Consider the following 21,601-nt stretch of genomic DNA (forward strand, 5'->3'; position numbering starts at 1 on the left):
TTGCTGGTGGCGCAGTGGTTAAGAATCTGCCTGCCAACGCAGGGGACATGGGTTCGAGCCCTGGTCTGGGAAGATCCCACGTGCTGCGGAACAACTAAGCCAGTGTGCCACAACTACTGAGCCTGTGCTCTAGAGCCCGCGAGCCACAACTACTGAGCCCATGTGCCACAACTACTGAAGCCTGTGCGCCTGGAGCCCGTGCTCTGCAACACGAAGCCACCACAATGAGAAGCCCACTCGCAGCAATAAAGACCCAACACTGCAATAAATTTAAAAAATTAAAAAAAAACACTAAAGTAAAAATTTACAAAATAACTAAAAGCAACTAAATCCAACCACAAAAAAATTTAAAACATCAGAAAATCTTCATGAGTAAAACACGGTATTTGTAAGTTTTTAAAGAAATCAATTAAAAAAGAAAATGGGGGCTTCCCTGGTGGCGCAGTGGTTGAGAGTCTGCCGGCTGATGCAGGGGACACGGGTTTGTGCCCCGGTCTGGGAGGATCCCACATGCCACAGAGTGGCTGGACCCCGTGGGCCATGGCCACTGGGCCTGCGTGTCCGGAGCCTGTGCTCCGCAGCGGGGGAGACAACAGCGGTGGGAGGCCCACGTACAGCAAAAAAGAAAAAGAAGAAAATGGGGGAAAGATAAACTAGTATATAAACTCATTAAAAATACTAAGCTCAACTTGCTGTTTTATGATAAAGTATTTTTCAATGGTGTCTGCTCATCTGTGTCTCCCTGTCTCTCTTTATATATATATACATAAAGAAACACTCCAGGGGGCTTCCCTGGTGGCACAGTGGTTAAGAATCCGCTTGCCAATGCAGGGGACACGGCTTCGAGCCCTGGTCCAGGAAGATCCCACATGGCGTGGAGCAACTAAGCCCATGTGCCACAACTACTGAGCTTGCACTCTAGAGCCCGCAAGCCACAACTACTGAAGCCCGCAGGCCTAGAGCCCGTGCTCTGCAACAAGAGAAGCCACGGCAATGAGAAGCCCATGCACCACAACAAAGAGTAGCCCCCACTCGCCGCAACTAGAGAAAGCCCGCACACAGCAACAAAGACCCAATGCAGCCATAAATAAAACAATAAAACAAAATAAACACTCCATTTCTGAAATATCCATTTCAGTAAAAGAAAATACCTACTTTATGTTTGCTGGGCCTTTTATTTATTTTTTAATAGGGAAAATAGAAAGGTTGCCAATAATCCCATCACCCAAAAATCACAAAGGTATTTTAAAACATTTGTATTGGGTTGTTCAACATAATTTTTAACATAGCTGATTTAGCACATAATATGGAACTCTGCTTTTTAGTTTATCATAAGCATTGCCTAGTCATCAAATATTCTTCATAAAAACCATTCATTACTATTTGACGGGAAAAAGTAACCTCCACCCCCATGCATTAATCCCAAACACAGATTCATTTTAACTGCAGTTGTGATCTCTCTTATACTCTATTTCCCACAAGGGGGAGACAGGACTAAGGTATTTTGAATGCCTTATAATAAAAAACAGAAAGTTTGGTTTCATTCCAATATCAAATGAGGGCATGAGGGAAGAGTAGTCATTTACTACTGGTGTTATCTCTATCTTGTGGGCTTTTTTCCGTATGGTACTACAAAAATTACAATTCATTTTCTCATATCTAACAGCTTAATCAAACATCCTCAGCAACTTCACTCATTTAATAAATATTTAGCAAACACCTATTATGTGCCAGACCCTTTACTGTCACACTGGGTATACATTAATTTTTACAAAAAGACAGGTCCCTCCTCTCAAAGAGCTTACAATCAATCTTAAAAGTGTGCGTGAGGGGGGTAAGACAATTTTTAAAATTACAAGTTACATTAAATATTACAAAGAAAATGACCAGGGTGCAGTGATATATACGAAGTATAAAGATTCATAATTATATACTTTCCAGAGTCTCGACCCCACCCCCACCCTCTCTTATGAAATATAAGCTTATGGAAGTCTAGTCCATTTTTTTTTTTTTTTTGGCCGCTCCGGGCAGCATGTGGGATCTTAGCTCCCCAACCAGGGATCGAACCCGCGTCCCTTGCATTGGAAGCATGGAGTCTTAACCACTGGACTGCCGGGCAAGTCCCTGGTCCACTTTTCAAAGCTCTGGGAAAAAGCAAAAACACAAATGTTAGTTTAGGCCATTCTGAAATAGTTTTATTATCTGAGACAACTGTTAGTGGCATATTATCACACCCATCCACTGTTTCTCTATCACTGCCTTTACTCCTCTTCCCATCCACCCCACCCCCTTTTTTTTCTATTTCATCTTTTTCTTTGTCTTTCTCACTCCTTTGTTCCTCAGGATTTCAGTAACAGACTTACAGCTTAAAATGAAACTGGTTAACTAATGGCATTCACAGCTAAAACACTTGTGACCCCTAATTCAGACTTGAGTGCAAGGCATGAAATAAAAAAAAATTACGAATTTGTACAATGCTTTAACTGCTAATATTATAATCCTACAAAACAAAAAAGCAATATAATAGAGTTTATTTTTGGCAGAAGGCTGCTTGGTTGCTCACACATTTAAGAACACAGTTACAAATGTTTTCTGAAACTTTAACACAACCATTCAGCAGTAGTGGAGTAATTAAATCAACTATGGCGTGTACACAAAGTAGAATACTACTATTATGCAGCTGTTATAAAAAGTGAGAATGTTCTCTACTAACAGACTCACAATAACCTCCAAAAAATGTTAAATGAAAAAGCAAAGTGAAAAACAGGTATATAGTTTACAAACTGTTGTATCAGAAAGGAAAGAAAATCAACATACATATTTGCTTACATCTATTTGCATAAAGAAACACTGGAGGGATACATATAGTACTACTAATAAAAGTGGTTACTAATGTAGGACACTAAGGGTGGACAGGCTTATGGTAAGTACAAAATTTAATTTTGAACCATGCATTAACTATTCAAAAAATAAAATTAAGAGTCTGAAAATGTTTTAATTAGAATTTTAAAAACTTTTTTACAAAATCTATCTAAACATGATCCAAAATTTCACTACACATTTATAATTACTTTACTTATATATAGCCTTTTAAATCTTGTGACACTGACCCTATTCATTAGTCATTTGCTTACAATTCTTTACCACCGAGGTACCAGTATTACCTTAAGGTGGCATAACGTATCGGTCAAAAGCAACTCGGCAGCACCCGGTTTCATTACCTATTTACTGTTTTATGTTGAACAAGTTATTTAAACTCTTGCCCATGTTTCCTTCTCTCTAAAATGGAAATACTTGTTATCTATGATTTAGGGATGGTATACGAATTAGAATGATTCCAAACATACAGAAAGCACTCATTAAATGTTAACAGGTACTATTATTAATAGTTCTTTCTGTGGACATATAATGCTTTCATCTATGTAATCAAACACCACAGGGTGCTTCAACTGAATCCAACAAAAATTCGCAGCATATTCAAAACCAGCAAGTTCCTGTTAACAAGTAGCTTCAATTTATTGGAAAGCAGAAAGTGAAAATAAAAAAGTGCAACAATGTAATCATACACAGTGCAAGCCACTGTGAGTGCAGAGAAAGGGTGATATATTGCTCAAGTTTAACATATCAATAGGAGGAATGACAATGTTAAAGTGAAAGGGGATGGAGAGCTGGATTACACCAAATCGTTAAGAGACTTTGATCATGCAGGTTCCCAAACCTGGTTGATTATCAGAATCACCAGCTATACATTTTCAAAACACAGATACTACCTCAAACTACTGAATCACAATGACCAGGGATAGAATGTGGGAATCTGTATTAAAGATCCCAGGTGATTATGATTAGTTACTAGGTTTTGGAACCATCACAGATCTCACTCTCTTACAGTTAGAGACTTCACAAGTATCTCCAGATAAAATAAATTTAATCATTGCCTTTGGTAGTTTCACTGGAAGGACAGCTAAAGGCAAGCTGATATTATAATTACTCATTCCTTTAAGTCATTAAAGTACTTTTTAAGGTAAATATATGTGTTTTAAGTAATAATATGACTGCCATTTAACGAACAATTACTCACAAATGACTGGAAACAAGGCCCAACACCATTCCATCCCAAAACAGAATAAATGTCAAGAGGGAGGAGATACAGAGAATTTAATTTTAAGAAGGGCAAAAGCTCTGAACAGAACCTCACCAAAGAAGACATACAGATGGCAAATAAGGTGCTTAACACTGTTATGTCATTAGGGAATAGCAAATTAAAACGATATATCACTACACACCTATTAGAATGGCTAAAATCCAAAACACTGACATCAAATGCTGACAAAATGTAGAGCAACAAAACTGTCAATCACCGTTGGTGGGAATGCAAAAAAAGGTACACAGCCACTCTGGAAAACTGTTTGGCAGTTTCTTGAAAAACTAAACATACTCTCATCATACAATCCAGCATTCAAACTCCTTGGTATATACCTAAATTACCTGAAAACATACATCCACACAAAAACCTGCACATCGACATTTACTCATAATTGCCAAAACTTGGAAGCACAGAAAATGTCCTTCAACAGGTGAGCGGACAAATAAACTGTGGTACATATATACAATGGAATATTATTCAGCACTAAAAAGATCAATCAAGCCACAAAAAGACATTTAAGGAGGAACCTTAAATGAACACTACCAAGTCAAAGAAGCCATCTGAAAAAACTATGCTTGGTATGATTCCAATTACGCGACATTTTGGAAAAAGCAAAACTATGGAAGACAGTAAAAAGAGCACTAGTTGGGACTTCCCTGGTGGTCCAGTGGCTGAGGTTCCGTGCTTCCACTGCAGGGGGCACGGGTTCAATCCCTGGTTGGGGAACTGGGATCCCACATGCCATGCAGCGCAGCCAAAAACAAACAAAAAAGCAAAAACAAAACAAAAAAACAAAACAAAACAAAAAAGAGCAGTAGCTGCCATGGGCTTAGGTGAGGGAGGAAGGAATAGGGGGAGCATATGGGATTTTCAGGGCCGTGAAAGCATTATTTACTATAAAGGTGGATGCATGTCATTATATATTTGTCAAATCCCAAAGAATATACAAGACAGAGAGTGAACCCTAATGTAAACCACGGACTTTGGTTGATAATAATGGGTCAGTGTTGGTTCATCAATTGTAACAAATGTACCACAGTAGTGGAGCTATTGATGATGGGGGAGGTTTTGATGGGGGAGGAGTTATGTGGGAACTGTCTGTACTTTCAGCTAAATTTTGCTATAAACCTAAACCTGCTCTAAAAAATAAAGTCTATGAGAGAGAAAACACAACTTGGAAAAAAAAAACAAAGGAAAGGTGTTTTGTAAAAAAAGATTTTTAGTAATAAAAATATATTTCAAAGTTGACAAAAAAGTAACAGTGGCCCTGGAACCCTCCTGTATTGCTGGTGGGAAAGTAAAATGGTGTAGTCACTTTGGAAAACACTTCAGCAGGTTCCTCAAAAAGTTGAACATGAGCTGGCAATTCCATTCCTATGTACATACCTAAGAGAATTGCAAACATATGTTCACACAAAAAACTTGTGCAGAAATGTTAATAACAGCATTTTTCATAATAGCCAAAAAGTAGAAACACCCAAATATCCACCAACTGATGGACAAAATGTAGTATATCCATACAACAGAATACTATTCAGCCATAGTAAGGAACAAAGTACCATTACATGCTACACATGGATGGACCTTGAAAACATCACCTTAAGTGAAAGAAGCCATTCACAAAAAGCCACATACTGTATGATTCCGTTTATATGAAATGTTCAGAATATTCTTGATATTCTATGAAAGAAAGACTATTCTTTCTATCATAGAGACAGAAATTAGTGATTGCCAAGGAAAGGGGGGAATTGGGACTAACTACTAACAGGTTAAACCGGGTTCATTTGTAGGTGATGAAAATGTTTCCAAATTAGACAGCGATGATGACGATACAACACAGTAATATACTAAAAACCAGAGAAATGTACAGTCAACCATCTGTATCCACAAGGTTCTGCATCCATAGATTTAACCAACTGTGCATCAAATACTGTCAGGAAAAAAAAAATTCCAGGGCTTCCCTGGTGGCGCAGTGGTTGAGAGTCCGCCTGCCGATGCAGGGGACACAGGTTCGGGAGGATCCCACATGCCGCGGAGCGGCCAGGCCCGTGAGCCATGGCCGCTGAGCCTGCGCGTCTGGAGCCTGTGCTCCGCAATGGGAGAGGCCACAACAGTGAGAAGCCCGTGTACCGCAAAAAAAAAAAAAATTCCAGAAAGTTCCAAAAAGCAAAACTTAAATTTGCAACTACAGGCAACTATTTACATTGTATTTACAACTATTTACGTTGTATTAGGTATTATAAGTAATCTAGAGAAGATTTAAAGTATATGGAATAAAGTGCATGGCTTATACGCAAATACTAAACCATTTTATATTAGGCACTTCAGCATCCAGGGACAGAGGGGAGAGGGGGGTGGGGGAGTCCTGGAACCAATCACTCCACAGATACTGAGGGATGACTGTACACTTTAGAGGGGTGAATTTTATGTTACGTGAATTATATCTCAATTTCTGAAGTTGTTTAAAAACTAAGGGTGGCCCTAATGGATGAATGTTCCTAAACACTAACATCAACAGCTGCTAACATCAGGAAAAATAACGAACTGTTTTGTGCCTTCTGATGGAAGACCTCATCACCACCTGTGAAGTAGTCTTGTCCCCCACTACCATCCCAAAAAAGAAAATAAACCAATCTCTATCAAGACCCTGTATCCAACTAACCAAGTTACAGGGAAAACAAACAGGACAACAGAACATGTTAAACTGTATCAGAGATGCACTCAACAAAACACAGACTCTGGGAACCTTTATAGGACCAAAGATCTGATTTCTTCAACAAAAAATGGCAAAGAAAAGGAAAGAAAGATGGAGGGGGTTCCAATAGCAATGTGTTATTTGGATCCTGATTCAAACAAACTCTTCAAAGATAACTGAGAAAACTGGAAATTCAAACAGCATATATTTGATAATATCAATAATATTAAGGAATTGTTCATTTTCTTAATTTGGTATGCAACTACAACAGTTATCTTTTTAAAGTCCTTATCTTTTAAATATATACTGAAATATTCATGGATGAAATTGTATGTTTCTGGGATTTGCTTCAAAATAATTCGGGACAGGGAAGGGGTGGACAGAAGTGTAAGTAAAATAAGACTGGTCATGAGTTGTTACTGAGTGATGAGTGACAGGTTTATGGGAGGTCACAGATCGCTGTATTATTCTTTAATATTTTTAAAACTCTCCATAATAAAAATGAAAGGGTATATGTAATACAATCATACAATATAAAGGATAAACTCTTAAGAGAGGAGCATGTATGGAGGGAAACCGTTAAGATTCCTCCAGAGAAATCAGGCAGGAGGAACACCCTGAACTAAAACAGTTGTAGTAAATAAATTGAAAGCACAGATTAAATCAGTGTTACTTCCTTAGGTCAGTGGTTAGGCTTCAAGTATATTCGAAGCCAAAAAATTGTTTTTTAACTAGAAAGGCTCCAAAGTTTTTATGCAAAGGAGACTATATTTCCAAAAAATTAATAATCACTGAATTAAAATATATTTTAGGATACTGAGGCTATCTATATTAGATAGCCCACTGAATCACTAAAGTCCAGCTCACACTTCCAACAAAGTTCTTTCCTGCTTTAGAACTTATTTTAATGCTATTCCTTTCCACTGAAAAACCTACGGTTAGGTAGTCACACTTCGGATCTAAAAGTACACATCCTCCTAAGGGCTTCACAAAAATTAAATGCGTTAAGATATGTATTAACAACTTAAAATAATTCTTGGCATATAGGAACTGCTCAATAATTGCTTAGCTATTTACCTGAAAGCTCACTACCTACACAGGTTTCCCATCACCATTTATTTTCTCAGCATCCTGTTAATTTCTGATTTATCACATTTTATTATTTCTCAAGTACTCCACCAGCAGCAAGGTCCTTGCTTCATATATCATTATATACCCAGTATGTAGCACAAAATAACACTGAAATATATTCACTGAATAATCATACTAGAATCAATAAGACCCAAAGACTCAACATTTTTAGAAGGACCCATTGATCTCTTTAGCATCTGCCAATGGGAAGGATGATAATAAACATTAGCAATAACAGGGGGGCTTCCCTGGTAGCACAGTAGTTAAGAATCCGCCTGCCAACGTAGGGGACACGGGTTAAAGCCCTGGTCTGGGAAGATCCCATATGCTGCGGAGCAGCTAAGCCCGTGCGCCACAACTACTGAGCCTGTGCTCTAGAGCCCACAAACCACAACTGCTGAGCCCACGTGCCACAACTACTGAAGCCTGCACGCCTAGAGCCCGTGCTCCACCACAAGAGAAGCCACCACAGTGAGAAGCCTGCGCACTGCATTGAAGAGTAGCCCCTATTCGCCTCAACTAGAGAAAGCCTGTACACAGCAACGAAGACCCAATGTAGCCAAAAATAAATAAATAAAATAAATTTATTAAAACAATAACAGGCAATAAAGGAGAATAAACAAGTTAAGTGCCTTTTGTGGGGGAAAGAGGCAGGCATTTGAGATGAACCGAATAACGGATGCATTGAATTTGAAAATTTAAACAGGAAGTTAGAAATACATCTGAGACATCTGAAAGTCAAAAATACAGTAGTGACTAAGAACATGGCCTCTAGAGTGAGCCTGCCTAGGTTTAAATCCCAGCTCTGCTACTCCTACTTATACGATCTTAGATCTTAGGCAGATTACTTAATCTCCGGGCCCCAATAGTCCAGTGTCAAAAAAACCAAAAAAACCCCAAAAACCCACCACCAACAAAAGAAACCAATTGTGCTCACCTCATTGGTGTTTTTTTAGGATTAAAGGACTAAATACTGAAGCATCGGAATAACAGCAAAAAACAAAAAACACGGTATATTTCGAAATTTACAGTGAAAACAAAAAGAATCAGAACCCCAAGTAATGATAACTGAGACCAAAGGAGAGGAAACATATGAAGAAAAGTGATAAGTGGACCGAAGGGAAAATAAGAAATTACAGAATATAGGCCAAAGAAAAGGATTTTGAGGAAGAAACTCTCAAAAGCAGAAAGTGTTGGTTAAGTGCATATAATCTGTAAGAAATCCTCAAGATTTGGCAATTTGAAGGTCAACCACCAACAGAAAGAAGTGTTCTACAAAGTGTTTAGATAGGTATAAGGAGAGAGAGCAAAAAAAGACTATACAGCAGGATTAAGGGGTAAATGGAGAAAAGAAATCTAGATTACGGGTCCCTAGACTTTCTGTTTCCAAGGACTTCAAAAAAGAAACAGGGAGAATATGACATAAGATTGTGGACTCTTAATTCTATCAAATAAAAATTTTTTTACTCTACTGCCACCACCATTTGAAAAAGGAAAACTGCATAACAGCAAGTCTTTATGAAGGCTAAAACTCTTGGAATAAAAGGAACACCTTTATGAAAAATCTCTATACTGTTCTTATTTTTTATAATTTCATAGTAGATTTATAAAAATCTTGTAATAGAAAAGGAACAAGGATTTGCAAATCATTATTCTAGACTACCCTAAGAAAACCCTGGCAATAACAGATTAAAAGGGAAACAATTACTTCCCCCCATTAAAAATGAAGAAATCAAGTTATGTCTGAGAGAAACATCTCCTATTAACTTAAGATCTTTAGGTGGCAATATCTGTCACGTTATGACAAATCTGTATGCCAGAGTATGCAAACACAAACACTAATTAAAAGTTTACATTTGCTGGAGAATTAGTAGTTTTAGAATACAAACTCCAGGACTACATTTTCTATGTATTACCTATGTCATATTTTTATAGTTGGCACACAAGCATTTTGTATATACCATAAGTGCATTTATTACACAGTAACTACAGAAAAAAATATAAGGACATATTTGCAATATATATAAACTAGACCTGGCATGCCATGGGGGCTCAATAAAACTTTTTTGAAATGTACTGAAGTGGTGTGTGCCACATAATGAATTACAAGTCAGATTCCATTTCTACAAAAAAATACCAAAACAACAATACAACACAATGGTTTCAAGAGTGGTAATAAGACCACTCTTGGACCACAAAGCCTTTGGATTCAGATAAACCTGGGTTCAAATCTCAGCTGCAATACTTTATAGCTGGCAAAGTTATTTAAACTGTTTGTGTTTCCTCATCTGTAAAATAGAAATGATACCTACCTCATAAGGTTGCAGTGCTGATGAAATGGCAGTTATAATTTCTATTTAATGTGACTGCCAAAATCCCACAAGCAGTCCAGTCCATTTTTTCCCAAGTCCTAAACCAAATCAATCCAAATCTCTGGAGGATGAGACAAAGGCCTGCATACTTTTTATAGTTTTACAAGTGATTACCACTAGCACTCTCTTTTAGAAATCACTGTCCTAGAGCCTCATTAACAAAGCTTTACCTTAGTCCCAGGTAAGGAACCATCACAAAGATGAAAGAGCGTTAAGACATCCTTTGGTTTAGTTCCAATGTTCTAAGAAAGACCTTTACCCAAAATTCCTTTTACAGGGAAGAGAACCATAATGCAAACTTCCAGTTTAAAATCCTTTCCAAAGCCAGGAAATATAATTCCACACTGAAATTTTATATCAAAATGAGGTATACCTTAGCCTCGTTGTATTCATTATTGAATAGTTTTAATACTGAATACTTTAAATAATGTATAGATGAACAGTGTACCCAAGGATGTATACCATAACGATATGCAACTTCTCTTATTTCTGTTATCTTTCTTAAAATTAAGTTTAAGTTTACAATTTAAATCCATTCATGCTTCACTTAAGCTTTCCCAATAAATTTTTTATTCAACACATACATTTTAAAATGTGCATCTCACAAGCATTCTTACTAAAGACTGAAGACGTGTAAAGCAAATTCAGCATTCCAGAAGCAAACCTGAAATCCTATTAACTAAGTAGCCCAATAAAACATTTTAGAGAAATATACAGAACAAAAATACACAATCATGAACATTTTATTCCAAAGAAATCAATGTGAAATAATAAAAATTCCCGGAAAAAAATTAAGAGTCTAGAAACACTGCAGAACTTCTTCAAAAAAAAGCAAACAAAAAAAGTTTAGAATGGCTATATCAGAACTAATATGCCAACTGTAGATAAACTGAAAGCAAGCAAGCAAAATGAATCTTCCTTAAAAGACTTCGGTCAAGAAGAGAATTAGAAGGGAAAGCAAGGGCTAGGGTAGACAATATAGATAGACCTCACTGTTGTACAGATTTTTTACTAATTTAGACACAAGACATTTTTCAGCTACTTTCACCAGTGAAACTTATGAATGACTAATGCAATTGCTAACTTGAAAAGTGTTTAAATTCAAGCTTTTCTATAACAGTACAAAGGCTATAAACACTGTATCGGGGACTGGTGAAATATTTAGTGAACCCAAGCCTCAATGCATTAGTAAATGCATTTTTAAAAATAAATGCCTCACACCGAATATTAAGTTTGCACATGGTGTAGTAAAAGTTGTACATCAACAGAACTCTATACATCCCAGATATTTTAAAGCAGACTACACACACAAAAAAACAATTTTGACTTTAGCTTTTTAAATGTTATATTTTTAAGAGCCCAATAGTATACCAAAGCACTAAAACACTGAATTGACTAACAGGTGTTAATTTATAATTAACTTTCTCAAGACTTGGTAAAGCGTCAAAATATATGTTTCTTACTTTTCAAAAGTTTAACCTTCCCAACTTTGTAGAGACAAATAAAAGTCGACTGGTTCAAAATCAAACTGAAGATATACATATTTGTTTGAGGACACCCTTTTTAAGCTAATCCAATCTTCCTTCTTTCAACACTGCATTTCCCTAACCATTCACCCCAGGCATATATGACATGTATGTCAGCGAACAATACTACTAACATTCTAAATATATACCAGTCTGAAGAACAGGTGCAACACTATTTAGATGCATGCCTTTTTTCTTCTAAGCCTAAATTTGCCTTAGAAAGTGATTTTAAAGTAAACACAAACACCCAAAAGAGTTGAACAATCCTTTTAAAAAGATGTAGTCCTTCTGAAATACAAGACATAAGTCCTTAAAACACCAACGATCTTCTAAAAGTTAGGTAAACCAACCTATCAAAGTTTCACCTTAAGACTGAGTCCGGCTCAATTATGAAGGATCCTGAGGATATTTAACTTTGCTTCCCCTGCGTGAGTTGGTAACGTGAGACAAGTACGCTTTACTCCAAGTTAATATTAAATCTTCATAAAGACGGCACAGATATTCTGGTTTGGCTTTTTATGTGTAAAGAAGGGGATGGAGGACGGCGAAGGTTATTCTAAAAAGAAAAATTCAGTACAGAGAAGCGTTGATGAGTCAGTCACTAAGAACTCGAAAGGACTCTAAGTGAATAAGGCAGCATCCCAGGTAAGAAGGTACTTAAAGTTGGCGGTAGGAAATGAAAACTTCACAGGTCAGCCGCAAGCCATTGTGCTCGGTAGCAGCCCTGGAAAGAAGCGTGGCTGTCAAGGAGTAAGGGTTATCAACTCCGGGGGAGGGGGGCAGACATGCCAAATCGGAAAAGGGGGGTGATCCGGGTAAAGGTGGTAAAATGCCCGTCCCAATCCCTCTCCTCCGGTTATCCATCTCAAGAGGCACAAACAAGAGCAAGCTCAGTGCCCAACAGCCCCTCGCTGGACGCTCTCCCACAGAGAGGAACTCGGCCCCAAGCCCCGGAGACCCGCGCAGGCCGCCTCCGGAGGAGCCCCCGCAGACGCCATACTAAAAGCCAAAATGGCTGCCCCAAGGAAGCCCGCACCGCGCAGCTAGTGAGGGCTGGGTAACAAGCTTCTGCGGGAAGGGGGGAGGGGGGCTAGAGGAAGAGCCGTCGCCAGGACCATCGCCCCCCGAGCCGCACAGGTAGGTTTCTCTCGGCCTCCCAAGGCCTCGAGCTCCGACTGAGGGGAGTCCCGGCCCCACCCCCCCACCCCCCGGCCGGGAACCCCGCCGCCGCAGCCGTCCCGCACACCGACCCCAGCGAGGTACCTGCAGTTCGGCCCGCTCCACCTCCCAGTGCGCCCGCTCCATCTCGAACCGAGCCCACTCGTGCTGGATGTAGTGCAGGATCCCTGGGATAGTGTACTGCTGCGGCCGGGACAGCTCTGGGCCTGCCGCGGGACCCGCTCCCTCGGCGGCCGGAGGACCCACGCCGCCCGCCGCTCCATTCCCCCCGGGCGAAAGGCTCATGTTCCCCCCAGGTCCCTGCTGCTGCCGTGGAGGGGCCGCCATCCCGGGGCCGCCACCACCGCCTCCGGCGAGCTCGTCCATTGTGTGTGGGGCCCCGGCCGGGGCGCAGGGCGAGACGCCGACCGCTGGGGGAAGGGCCGGAGAGGGTGGCCCCGCGCTGGCGGCGGGGCGGAGGCCGGCTGGGAGAGGGGCGGGGAGGGGGTTGTTGCTGAATGCCTGCCGTAGGTCAGAGCAGGGAGCTGCCGGCCGCCGCCATTACAGTCCCTCCTCCATCTGCCAGTTTCACTCACTCACTTTAGGGGAAGGGGGGGCCGCGGCGGGAGGGGGAAGGGGGGGCAGGGTTGGGAAGGGGAGAGACGTAGGGCCGCCGCTCCCGCGCAGCATGCCGGGTAGAGAACGCCGCTGCCGCCGCTCGCCTACGAGCCAAATAGAGTCCGGCCTCACCCTACGCAGGCGTACTGAGGACGCAGTCGGCTTGCCGTTAGAGGCGGGGGAGGAGATTCGGCCCCGCCCCTAGGCCCGCCCCGCAGGCTCGCTGCGGGAGTCTGGCGGCTGAGTCAGGACGGTGGGCCACCGAATCCAATCTTCGGAAGAGAGTTGGTCTCTGCCTTCTCAGGAATCCGTATCCCTCTCTCAGTCAGTCCCCAGCGCCGTTCCCTACCCAGAGGTCTCAGCGGCGCGCCTGCCTTTGGAGCTGGCTTTTAACCTGGTTGGTCGCTCTGGCCGGCCGCAGCCGGTCCCGGATTCCTGACGTTTCTTTTGCATTCCTTGCGTGTTTTCAGGCAGTCCCAGAGGGTCGGGCCTCTTTCTCTGCCTGTCACTCTCTCTTTCTCTGGTTTCCTAGCACCAGTCAGTTCCCGGGGCTTTGGGGACGTTCTCTTTTGGCAAAGAGCCCAGATCTTCCCGGACGTGGAGACTGATTCTCTGTCTCTGAGCTTTGGTCCCAATTCTGTGCTCCCTGTCGCGCGTCGCAACTTGTACCACTTTTCCTCCCTTATTTCCTATTCTGGGGTGGGTTGTGTTTGGGGAGTTTGACAGGGAAGCAGTAGCGATTGTTTTCATTTTTCTTTTGGGAGAAGAGAAGGTGAAAATCTTTAGATCTTGATAGTGGGCAGAGGGAGAAAGAAAACTGTGGAGGAGACTGGTTAAACTAACAATTTGATATTTTAGAAGTGAATGAGCTCACAAATACTGTCATTCATAGCAGAATCTTTTGATGGAAATAGAAAATAAGAGCATTGTGAAGACAATTTAAAACCCTAGATGAACGGCTAAAAATGTTTTCCTGGGTTGTTTTAGTGAATGTAATATACACATAAAAGACAAGGTTAATCTTTTAAGTACCATAGTGTGTGTGTTTATGTGCTTAGGTTGCTCGGGAACATCCTTAATGAACTAGTAAGTTTCTAAAAGTTAATGTAGCTAATAACCATTTGGTTAAAAAATAGGACAAAAATGATATTTAACAACATAATAAGGAAAAAAGTTTCATTAATTACAGCTATGCAGGAAAATCGCATATAACATTTATTGCATTCAAATTTTTTGCTTCTCTACTACCAATAAAATTTTCACTATGGAATATACACGACCACTCGGTGTAATTTCCCAGAGATAAAGTAGTACATCTTATTTTATCATGTCTGCTTTCTGTTATTATAGTTTAATGGAGAGCAGATTGGACTTGTTACCCATGCTGCCATGTTTTATTTACATATGAAATGATGTCTGAGATCACAGAATTATTAAGAACTATTTCTCCATTTCATAGCAACCAACATACAACCTGCTCATTCAATCTTGTTCATTTGCGAGGGGCCTCAGAGCACGTAAGAAGTTCAAAAATACTGTACTGCCTCAAGACCCATATATATCAAGAAAAATTTGTGAGAGGGTGTGACTGATGTCCCTTACATTGGCATCAAAAGAAGAGGAGCATACCCACTAATATTTCCTGCTGGTACGTCAAGTTCAAGTAAAGACTGGATTTATAATCCTTTTTCCTCCCCACTCACCTTCAAAAAAAACAAACTCTGCTCTTCTATTACCTATCGTATTAAGTGGCACTACATTCAAACCTGAGGCCTGGCAGTCATTCTAGTACCTTTCCTGCACTTGGCCCCCTCATCCAATCCCTTTCTCAGTAATATCTTTTATATCTATTCCATATCTTCATACATGTCTTAATTTAAACCTTCCCACCTCTACTGTTCCCCTGCCTTCCACTACCACTGATGCCTGAGTGATCTTCAAAAGTCAGATCTGATCCTATCATTCCCTGCTTAAAATATATTAATGATCACCAGACTTACAATAAAGCCCAAATTTTAGTATAGTATATAAAAGTCCTTATTGCCTAATTTACCATCACACCATCATGGTATCCCATTCTCTCCAGCTAATCTGCATCATTTTGGGTTCCTCAAATGTGTAATGCTGTTTCATTCCACAAGAATTTAATACATGCTGTATCCAATTGGCTTTCCTTCCCTTCTTCCTTCAAAACTCATCTCAAGTATTTCTTCCTCCAAGAAGCTTTCCAGATCCGTGAATTATTTAGTATAATATCCTAATAGTAACCCATGCTTAACTCCTAATACTTATTACATTGTATTTAAATTGTCTATATATGTACTCCTCGGTGACACTCATACTAAACACTATGAAAGCAAGACAGTCACATAACAGGTACTGCAAATCTTTGCTTCACTTATTTACTTTCTTTTTTTTTTTAATTTCTGGATTGGCTACTATTTTTCAGATGCTCTCTTAGTCGCTGGTGAACCACTGTGAATCAAACAGACATAATCTCTGCCTTCACAGACTTTCCAGTCTAGTTTTAGGCAAATTACTTAGCACCAAGCACCCTTACTTCCTCAAAGTCTTATCCAGATCTGTCTCTTACACTCCCTATTTGAAGAATTCCAGTTGAACATGTCTGGATTCACTTTGTCCATGGTTTTATAAATGTCAACAATGCAATCCTAAACCATATTCTTCCCAGATCATAGTCATTTGTCTGCAGGATTGTAGCCTCCTAGAGGGGCAGGACCTATGCCCCTCTTGTTGAAAACTGTACCCCAGTGCCTGGGACAGTGAAATCCCCAATAAATGTTTGAGGAATAACTTAAATTCATACTAGACTAATATGAATACTTTTCCTTCACCTCAGTCTTTTTTTTTTTTTACCAGTTTTTGCTACCATTGTACCAATTATCTCTTGAGGTTCAATGACCAAAACTGTCATGAGCACTAATAGTAAAAGACACCAAAATTTCCTCCTCTATTGGGAGATTATTTTTTACAGTATTGCTGTTGTGCTTTGTGTACATGACTCCAAGGACAGTCTGCGGTGAGCTCCTAGAATCTTGTTCTCTGTAGGTAATGAGCTTTCCCAGGCTCACCTACAACTCACCTAACTGGAATTCCCTTCCTAAACTGTGACTGAGTCATTTCCTCTTTTCAGCATCAACCTTTGAAACTTCCTGTTTGTTCTGTCCTTTCATCAGTCTTGTTCATTTCTCCTCTACTCCCATTGATTATCTCAGTTTCAATGCCTGCCTATTTATATCTTTAATCGGTTTAGAATTTTAAGGGGTTTTTTTTCCCCATTAGCTAATCTTAGACACCTGTGTTTTTATTCTACCTGACCAAAAAGAGACTTGTCACATTTCATGTGCATATATTATATCAGCAAAAGTATGTTAAGGAATTCTAGTCTTTTAAATACATCAGAGTGGTTAACACTCAGATGCCTCCTTCCCAGTTATTGCAATACCTGATGTAAAAAGTGTTTTGACCCTGACTTTGAGAACTATGTGAATTCCTTCCCAGACATCATATTATTTCATTGGTACATACTTCTCTATCTTTAACAGATTTTTTTTTAACATACCACTATACCATTATCACACCTATAAAATTAATGGTAATTCCATTGTACAGTCATCCTACTAACAAAGAGCTCAGACTGGTTCGTAATCACTGATCTAGTCATCTTTTTCCATCATCTGAAAAGATTGTGACAAGTATTCTTATCTCTATGAGGAGAGAAAGCTGAGATAAGAGTTCTGGGTCACTTCCACAGCCCTTAGTAGAATAGGAAGTATTCCTACTCTTACATCAGTGAGTATAGATGTTTATTTGGAAACAAGAAATAAGGTCTCCCTTTACAATTCTGCCTCCTTCTGTCCTGTCAATGGATTTAATATTACTACCTCTGGCTCCCAAATCATTTGCACTTTTGAAATCATTTTTTAGGTAGTTTCAGGGTGATTCAGTCACTTGGGGAAATTACATAGTGTTTACATTTATAAATATAGAAAACAAATGAATATTAGAGCCCAGAGAAATATCTTTGAGAAGAGTTGGCATATGTTCAAAAACCAAACGAGCAAAGTGTATAATGGAGATGGAACAGAAAAGGAGGCAGCTTTGACCTGCACTGTGGTTTAACCAGCATAATAAGATCAGGTATCTACTTTTCATTAAAGCAGTTGCTTGTGGCTAAGAAAAGTATAGAAATATATGCAGGATACCTGAACTATTCAAATAGTATATTGTGTGGAAAAGAAAAGGAAAAGGACCTTCACAGATTACAGAAAAATAGGCACCAAGACCTTCAGGAAACTCTGCATGCTATATAAAATTCTAGTCCAAGTTCATTCCTAAATTGTCTCCTGGGTAATATGAGTCAGAAAGCAGTAGGCTGTGATAATACTGTATAATAGCTAACTCATAGAGATGTCAAAATTGAAAGGGAAAAAAGAAAAAAGGATTGCCTGGAGCCAAGTCCCTCCTGAACATTGGGTAAAAGTGAACAACCAGCTCTATAAACATGAGAACCAAATGACTGGAAAATGTGACTGAATGGGAAATTGCCAAAACTTTCCTAGGTAATAATTTAACAATCTTGGAAATGTGGTTTGTCTCCTGTTGGAGCAGCAGGGGAGAATGTTCAGAAGAATGGTACCAGACATGGACACCTTGCTTAGGAAATCTCTGCTAAAGACAGTGTTTCCTTTGGAAAATGTTTTAAATTTGGCAAAAATTCACAAAACCTTATTTTTTTATGATAACATTTTAAAAGATGGTAACCTTTAGTTTTGTCTATTAATAGACTAACCTAAAGTACCTGACAATTACCCTACAAAAAAAGCTTAAAGAATTCCTTAGAGCATTTAAAAATAACTCCTATTACTCCTTTTGTATTATAGCTTTCAATATAGTAATCAGATGTTGTAAATCATGTTGTGCGTAAGGCTTTTTATTTTTGGCTGCACAGCATGTGGTATCTCAGTTCCCCGACCAGGGATTGAACCCATGCCCCCTGCAGTAGAAGCTCCAAGTCTTAACGAGTGGACCACCAGGGAAGTCCCTAGACATTTTTATTTAACTTTTTATTTTGGATTTCAGTCATTCATAAGTAGGAAAAAAAAAGTCTAATGAATTGCCATTTTCACCAGTTATCAAGATTTTGCCATTCTTATTTCATCTATTCCCCTTTTCTCTGTGTGAGGAATTTTTTTTTTGAATATTAAAAAAGTTTAACAAGAAAGTTTAATATGAAAGTGTACACTGCTCAATTTTTTATATGATAGTAAAACAGGCCCTTTGGAGATGGGACATGAGGAAGCAATTGATTTCTTTGATGAACACAACCTTTGTTTATACTCATTCCAAGGCTTCTAACATGATGATACTATTTTCCCTTATACTGCCATTCCAGTATTGTTCTGTCACCCACCAATTGCTGTCTCTGCACATTCATCTATTGAAAGATTCATAAAGAAATCAAATCCCCAAAGATTCCTTGGACATGTCCACCACCATTTGATTTCAGTGATAACTTCTTGTCCATAAATCTTTCAAGTCAGGAGGGTGAGCCTTGCTTATGGCGTCTACTCAACAAGCTCAAAGATACCTTGAAGTGGAATTCGTGGCCTCCCTCACACTTCCATGGCCGGCCCTCGGAATAATTTAAAGTAAATCCCAGACATCATATTATTTCATTGGTATATACTTCTCTAGGCATCTTTAACAGATTAGGACCTTTTTATTTTCAACATACCACAATACCATTATCACACCGATAAAATTAGTGGTAATTCCATTATACAGTATAATCCCTAGTCCATCGTCAATTTCCCCCAATTATCTAAAAAAAATTTTTTTTAAGAGTTGGTGATTTCAAATCAGGATCCAAACAAAATCTATATATTTCCTTTATTTGCTGTATCTTTAGGTCTTTTTTTATTTGTCTTCCCCCTCACCCCCACATCGTCATGCCATTTATTTGTTGAAGAGGTGAGGTTATTTATCCTGCAGAATTTCCCACATTTGGCTGGTTGCATTTTTATTGTATTATTTAGCATATTCCTTTCTCCTCCGTATTGTCTGTAAACTAGGAGTTAGACCTAGAGGCTAGGTTTCATTCAGGTTTTAATTTTTTTTGGTAAAAATATTTCTACATTGCGGATGCAATGTACTTTCTATTGCATCACACCAGGCAGCACATAATGTCTAGTGGTCTCAGTTTTAGTACTGGAATATACTAAACTTGATCAGCCTGATCTAGCTATTGTCAGCCTTAGCTAGCTACCTAGCTGTCTTTTAACACATATATCGTGCTCTTACTCTCAGTTTCTGCTCAGCGCGGAGTCTGTCTTTCTATTAAAGAGCTTCCACTGGATGTTGCCGAGCCTTCGGGGGTCCTGGTTGGGACCTTTCCTTGCACTCATTGGCAAAAGAGATCCTGCCAGATCTCCTCCCGGTTCTCAGTGTGGTACTTAGATTCCCTCCTGGGGTTCCCACGTCAAGGGGTGGGGGGCGCCCTTCCTTTGGATGATGACTTGGTGATTTCTGGGTTCCTTGGCTCTTTTGACCCTTACAGGACCACATTTTCAAACCTCCACTTCTGCTGGCACAGGTGTGGGTCCCCCTTACTAGTTGCTAAGGGTAGTTAGTGTTCTGGAGTTCCAGGGGATGTTTTTCCCTTGGTTTTTGGTAAAGATGTTACTGTATAGTTTTTTCTTTTTTTCCATCCTCGTGCTCTCACTGTTTTTTGTAAGGGGATCCCGGGAACTTCCAAAACTGCTCTGCTGCTAACACCACTCCCTTGCTTCTCTGCACTCTTGGCGTTTTAAGGTTTAAATTGCCTGCTAGTTAACCTAAATTTATTTATTAGAGCCCTGCTATTGAAATAACTTATTTGATCACTGCTAAAATAATTGTGACATTTTTGCTATTCAGAGATGTGAGATATAAGTGAGTGTAAATTTAAGTATGAATAATATCCTCTGGGAACAGTTGGGCAGGCTCTTGTCTGACAACTTTGCTCTCCTATTTACATTTTCAGCCAGGAGCTGTAACATGTTGCTATACTTTACTGTGAAATTCAGTAAAGCAAAAAGTGCTCCTGGGCAAAGGGCAGCCAAGCAGTCCACCTGAAAGGCTCTGTATTTACCCTGACACCTGATGGGAACAAGAATGATACTAAATTCAGATACATGTCTGAAAACTTGCCTTGGAAGCATTTGCTGGGTATGTTTTATTTATTGGAAGTAGAAAGGGAGATTAGCTGAACTCACTAAGAGAGCGAGTCAGACATAAGAATTTTGGAAGTTTAGGTCTGATTACAAATGTTAAACACACTGTAATAAATGCAGTAGTATGAGTTTCTGTCCTAAAGTTTCACATTATCTGATTAAGCCACTTCTTAGGCTTTAGGCTCCCTGTTGAGATCAACTGAAAGCAAATAGTTTGTTAGAATTGCACCTTTTGTGATACACTCTGGGGTCAAGATTAAACCTGCCAAAATATGCACATATAGCCATTAGCCAGTGAAAGCTTTTGAATAGAGGGTACAAACTGGGTATACCTAGATTTACGCTAGTGAATGGAGAGTGAAATTGTACGTCCATGGTCACATTACAGCCATCACTGAATTACTGGAGTCTTGAGGCAAACCTGGAGGTAAAGAGCAGTGGGTGAGAGCACAGACACAGGAGCCTGGCTACCATGATTGAGTCCTTCCTCTGCCGTTTTACTTGGTGACCTTTGGCAAGTGACTAAGTTTTCATATCTGTGAAGTGGAGATAAAAACAGTCTCTAACTCACAAAGCTATTATGAGGATTGAATGAGTGAGGGTAAAGCGTTCGAAACAGTGCTGTATCAATTTACATTCCCACCAACAGGGCAAGAGGGTTCCCTTTTCTCCACACCCTCTCCAGCATTTATCGTTTGTAGATTTTTTCATGATGACCATTC

General features: G+C 39.6%; 2 protein-coding genes across 2 annotated transcripts in view; one reads left to right on the forward strand and one right to left on the reverse strand.

Moving 5' to 3' along the window:
• The window catches only part of STRN3 (striatin 3), a gene marked incomplete at its 3' end in the record, with an annotated part of 117,332 nt that extends 103,795 nt beyond the window's left edge, over positions 1-13,537 (reverse strand). The window contains exon 1 of the mRNA XM_079699162.1: positions 13,132-13,537. Within this exon, the coding sequence (XP_079555288.1) occupies positions 13,132-13,413 (282 nt within the window). The 5' untranslated portion in view covers positions 13,414-13,537. The remainder of the gene's footprint in view (positions 1-13,131) is intronic.
• AP4S1 (adaptor related protein complex 4 subunit sigma 1) overlaps positions 12,941-21,601 on the forward strand; it is a 43,660-nt gene continuing 34,999 nt past the window's right edge. The window contains exon 1 of the mRNA XM_079700006.1: positions 12,941-13,005. The gene's annotated coding sequence lies outside the window, so the exon portion shown is untranslated. The remainder of the gene's footprint in view (positions 13,006-21,601) is intronic.

The sequence above is a fragment of the Hyperoodon ampullatus genome, assembly GCF_949752795.1.
Source record: "Hyperoodon ampullatus genome assembly, chromosome: 3".
NCBI classification, from domain to species: Eukaryota; Metazoa; Chordata; class Mammalia; order Artiodactyla; family Ziphiidae; genus Hyperoodon; species Hyperoodon ampullatus.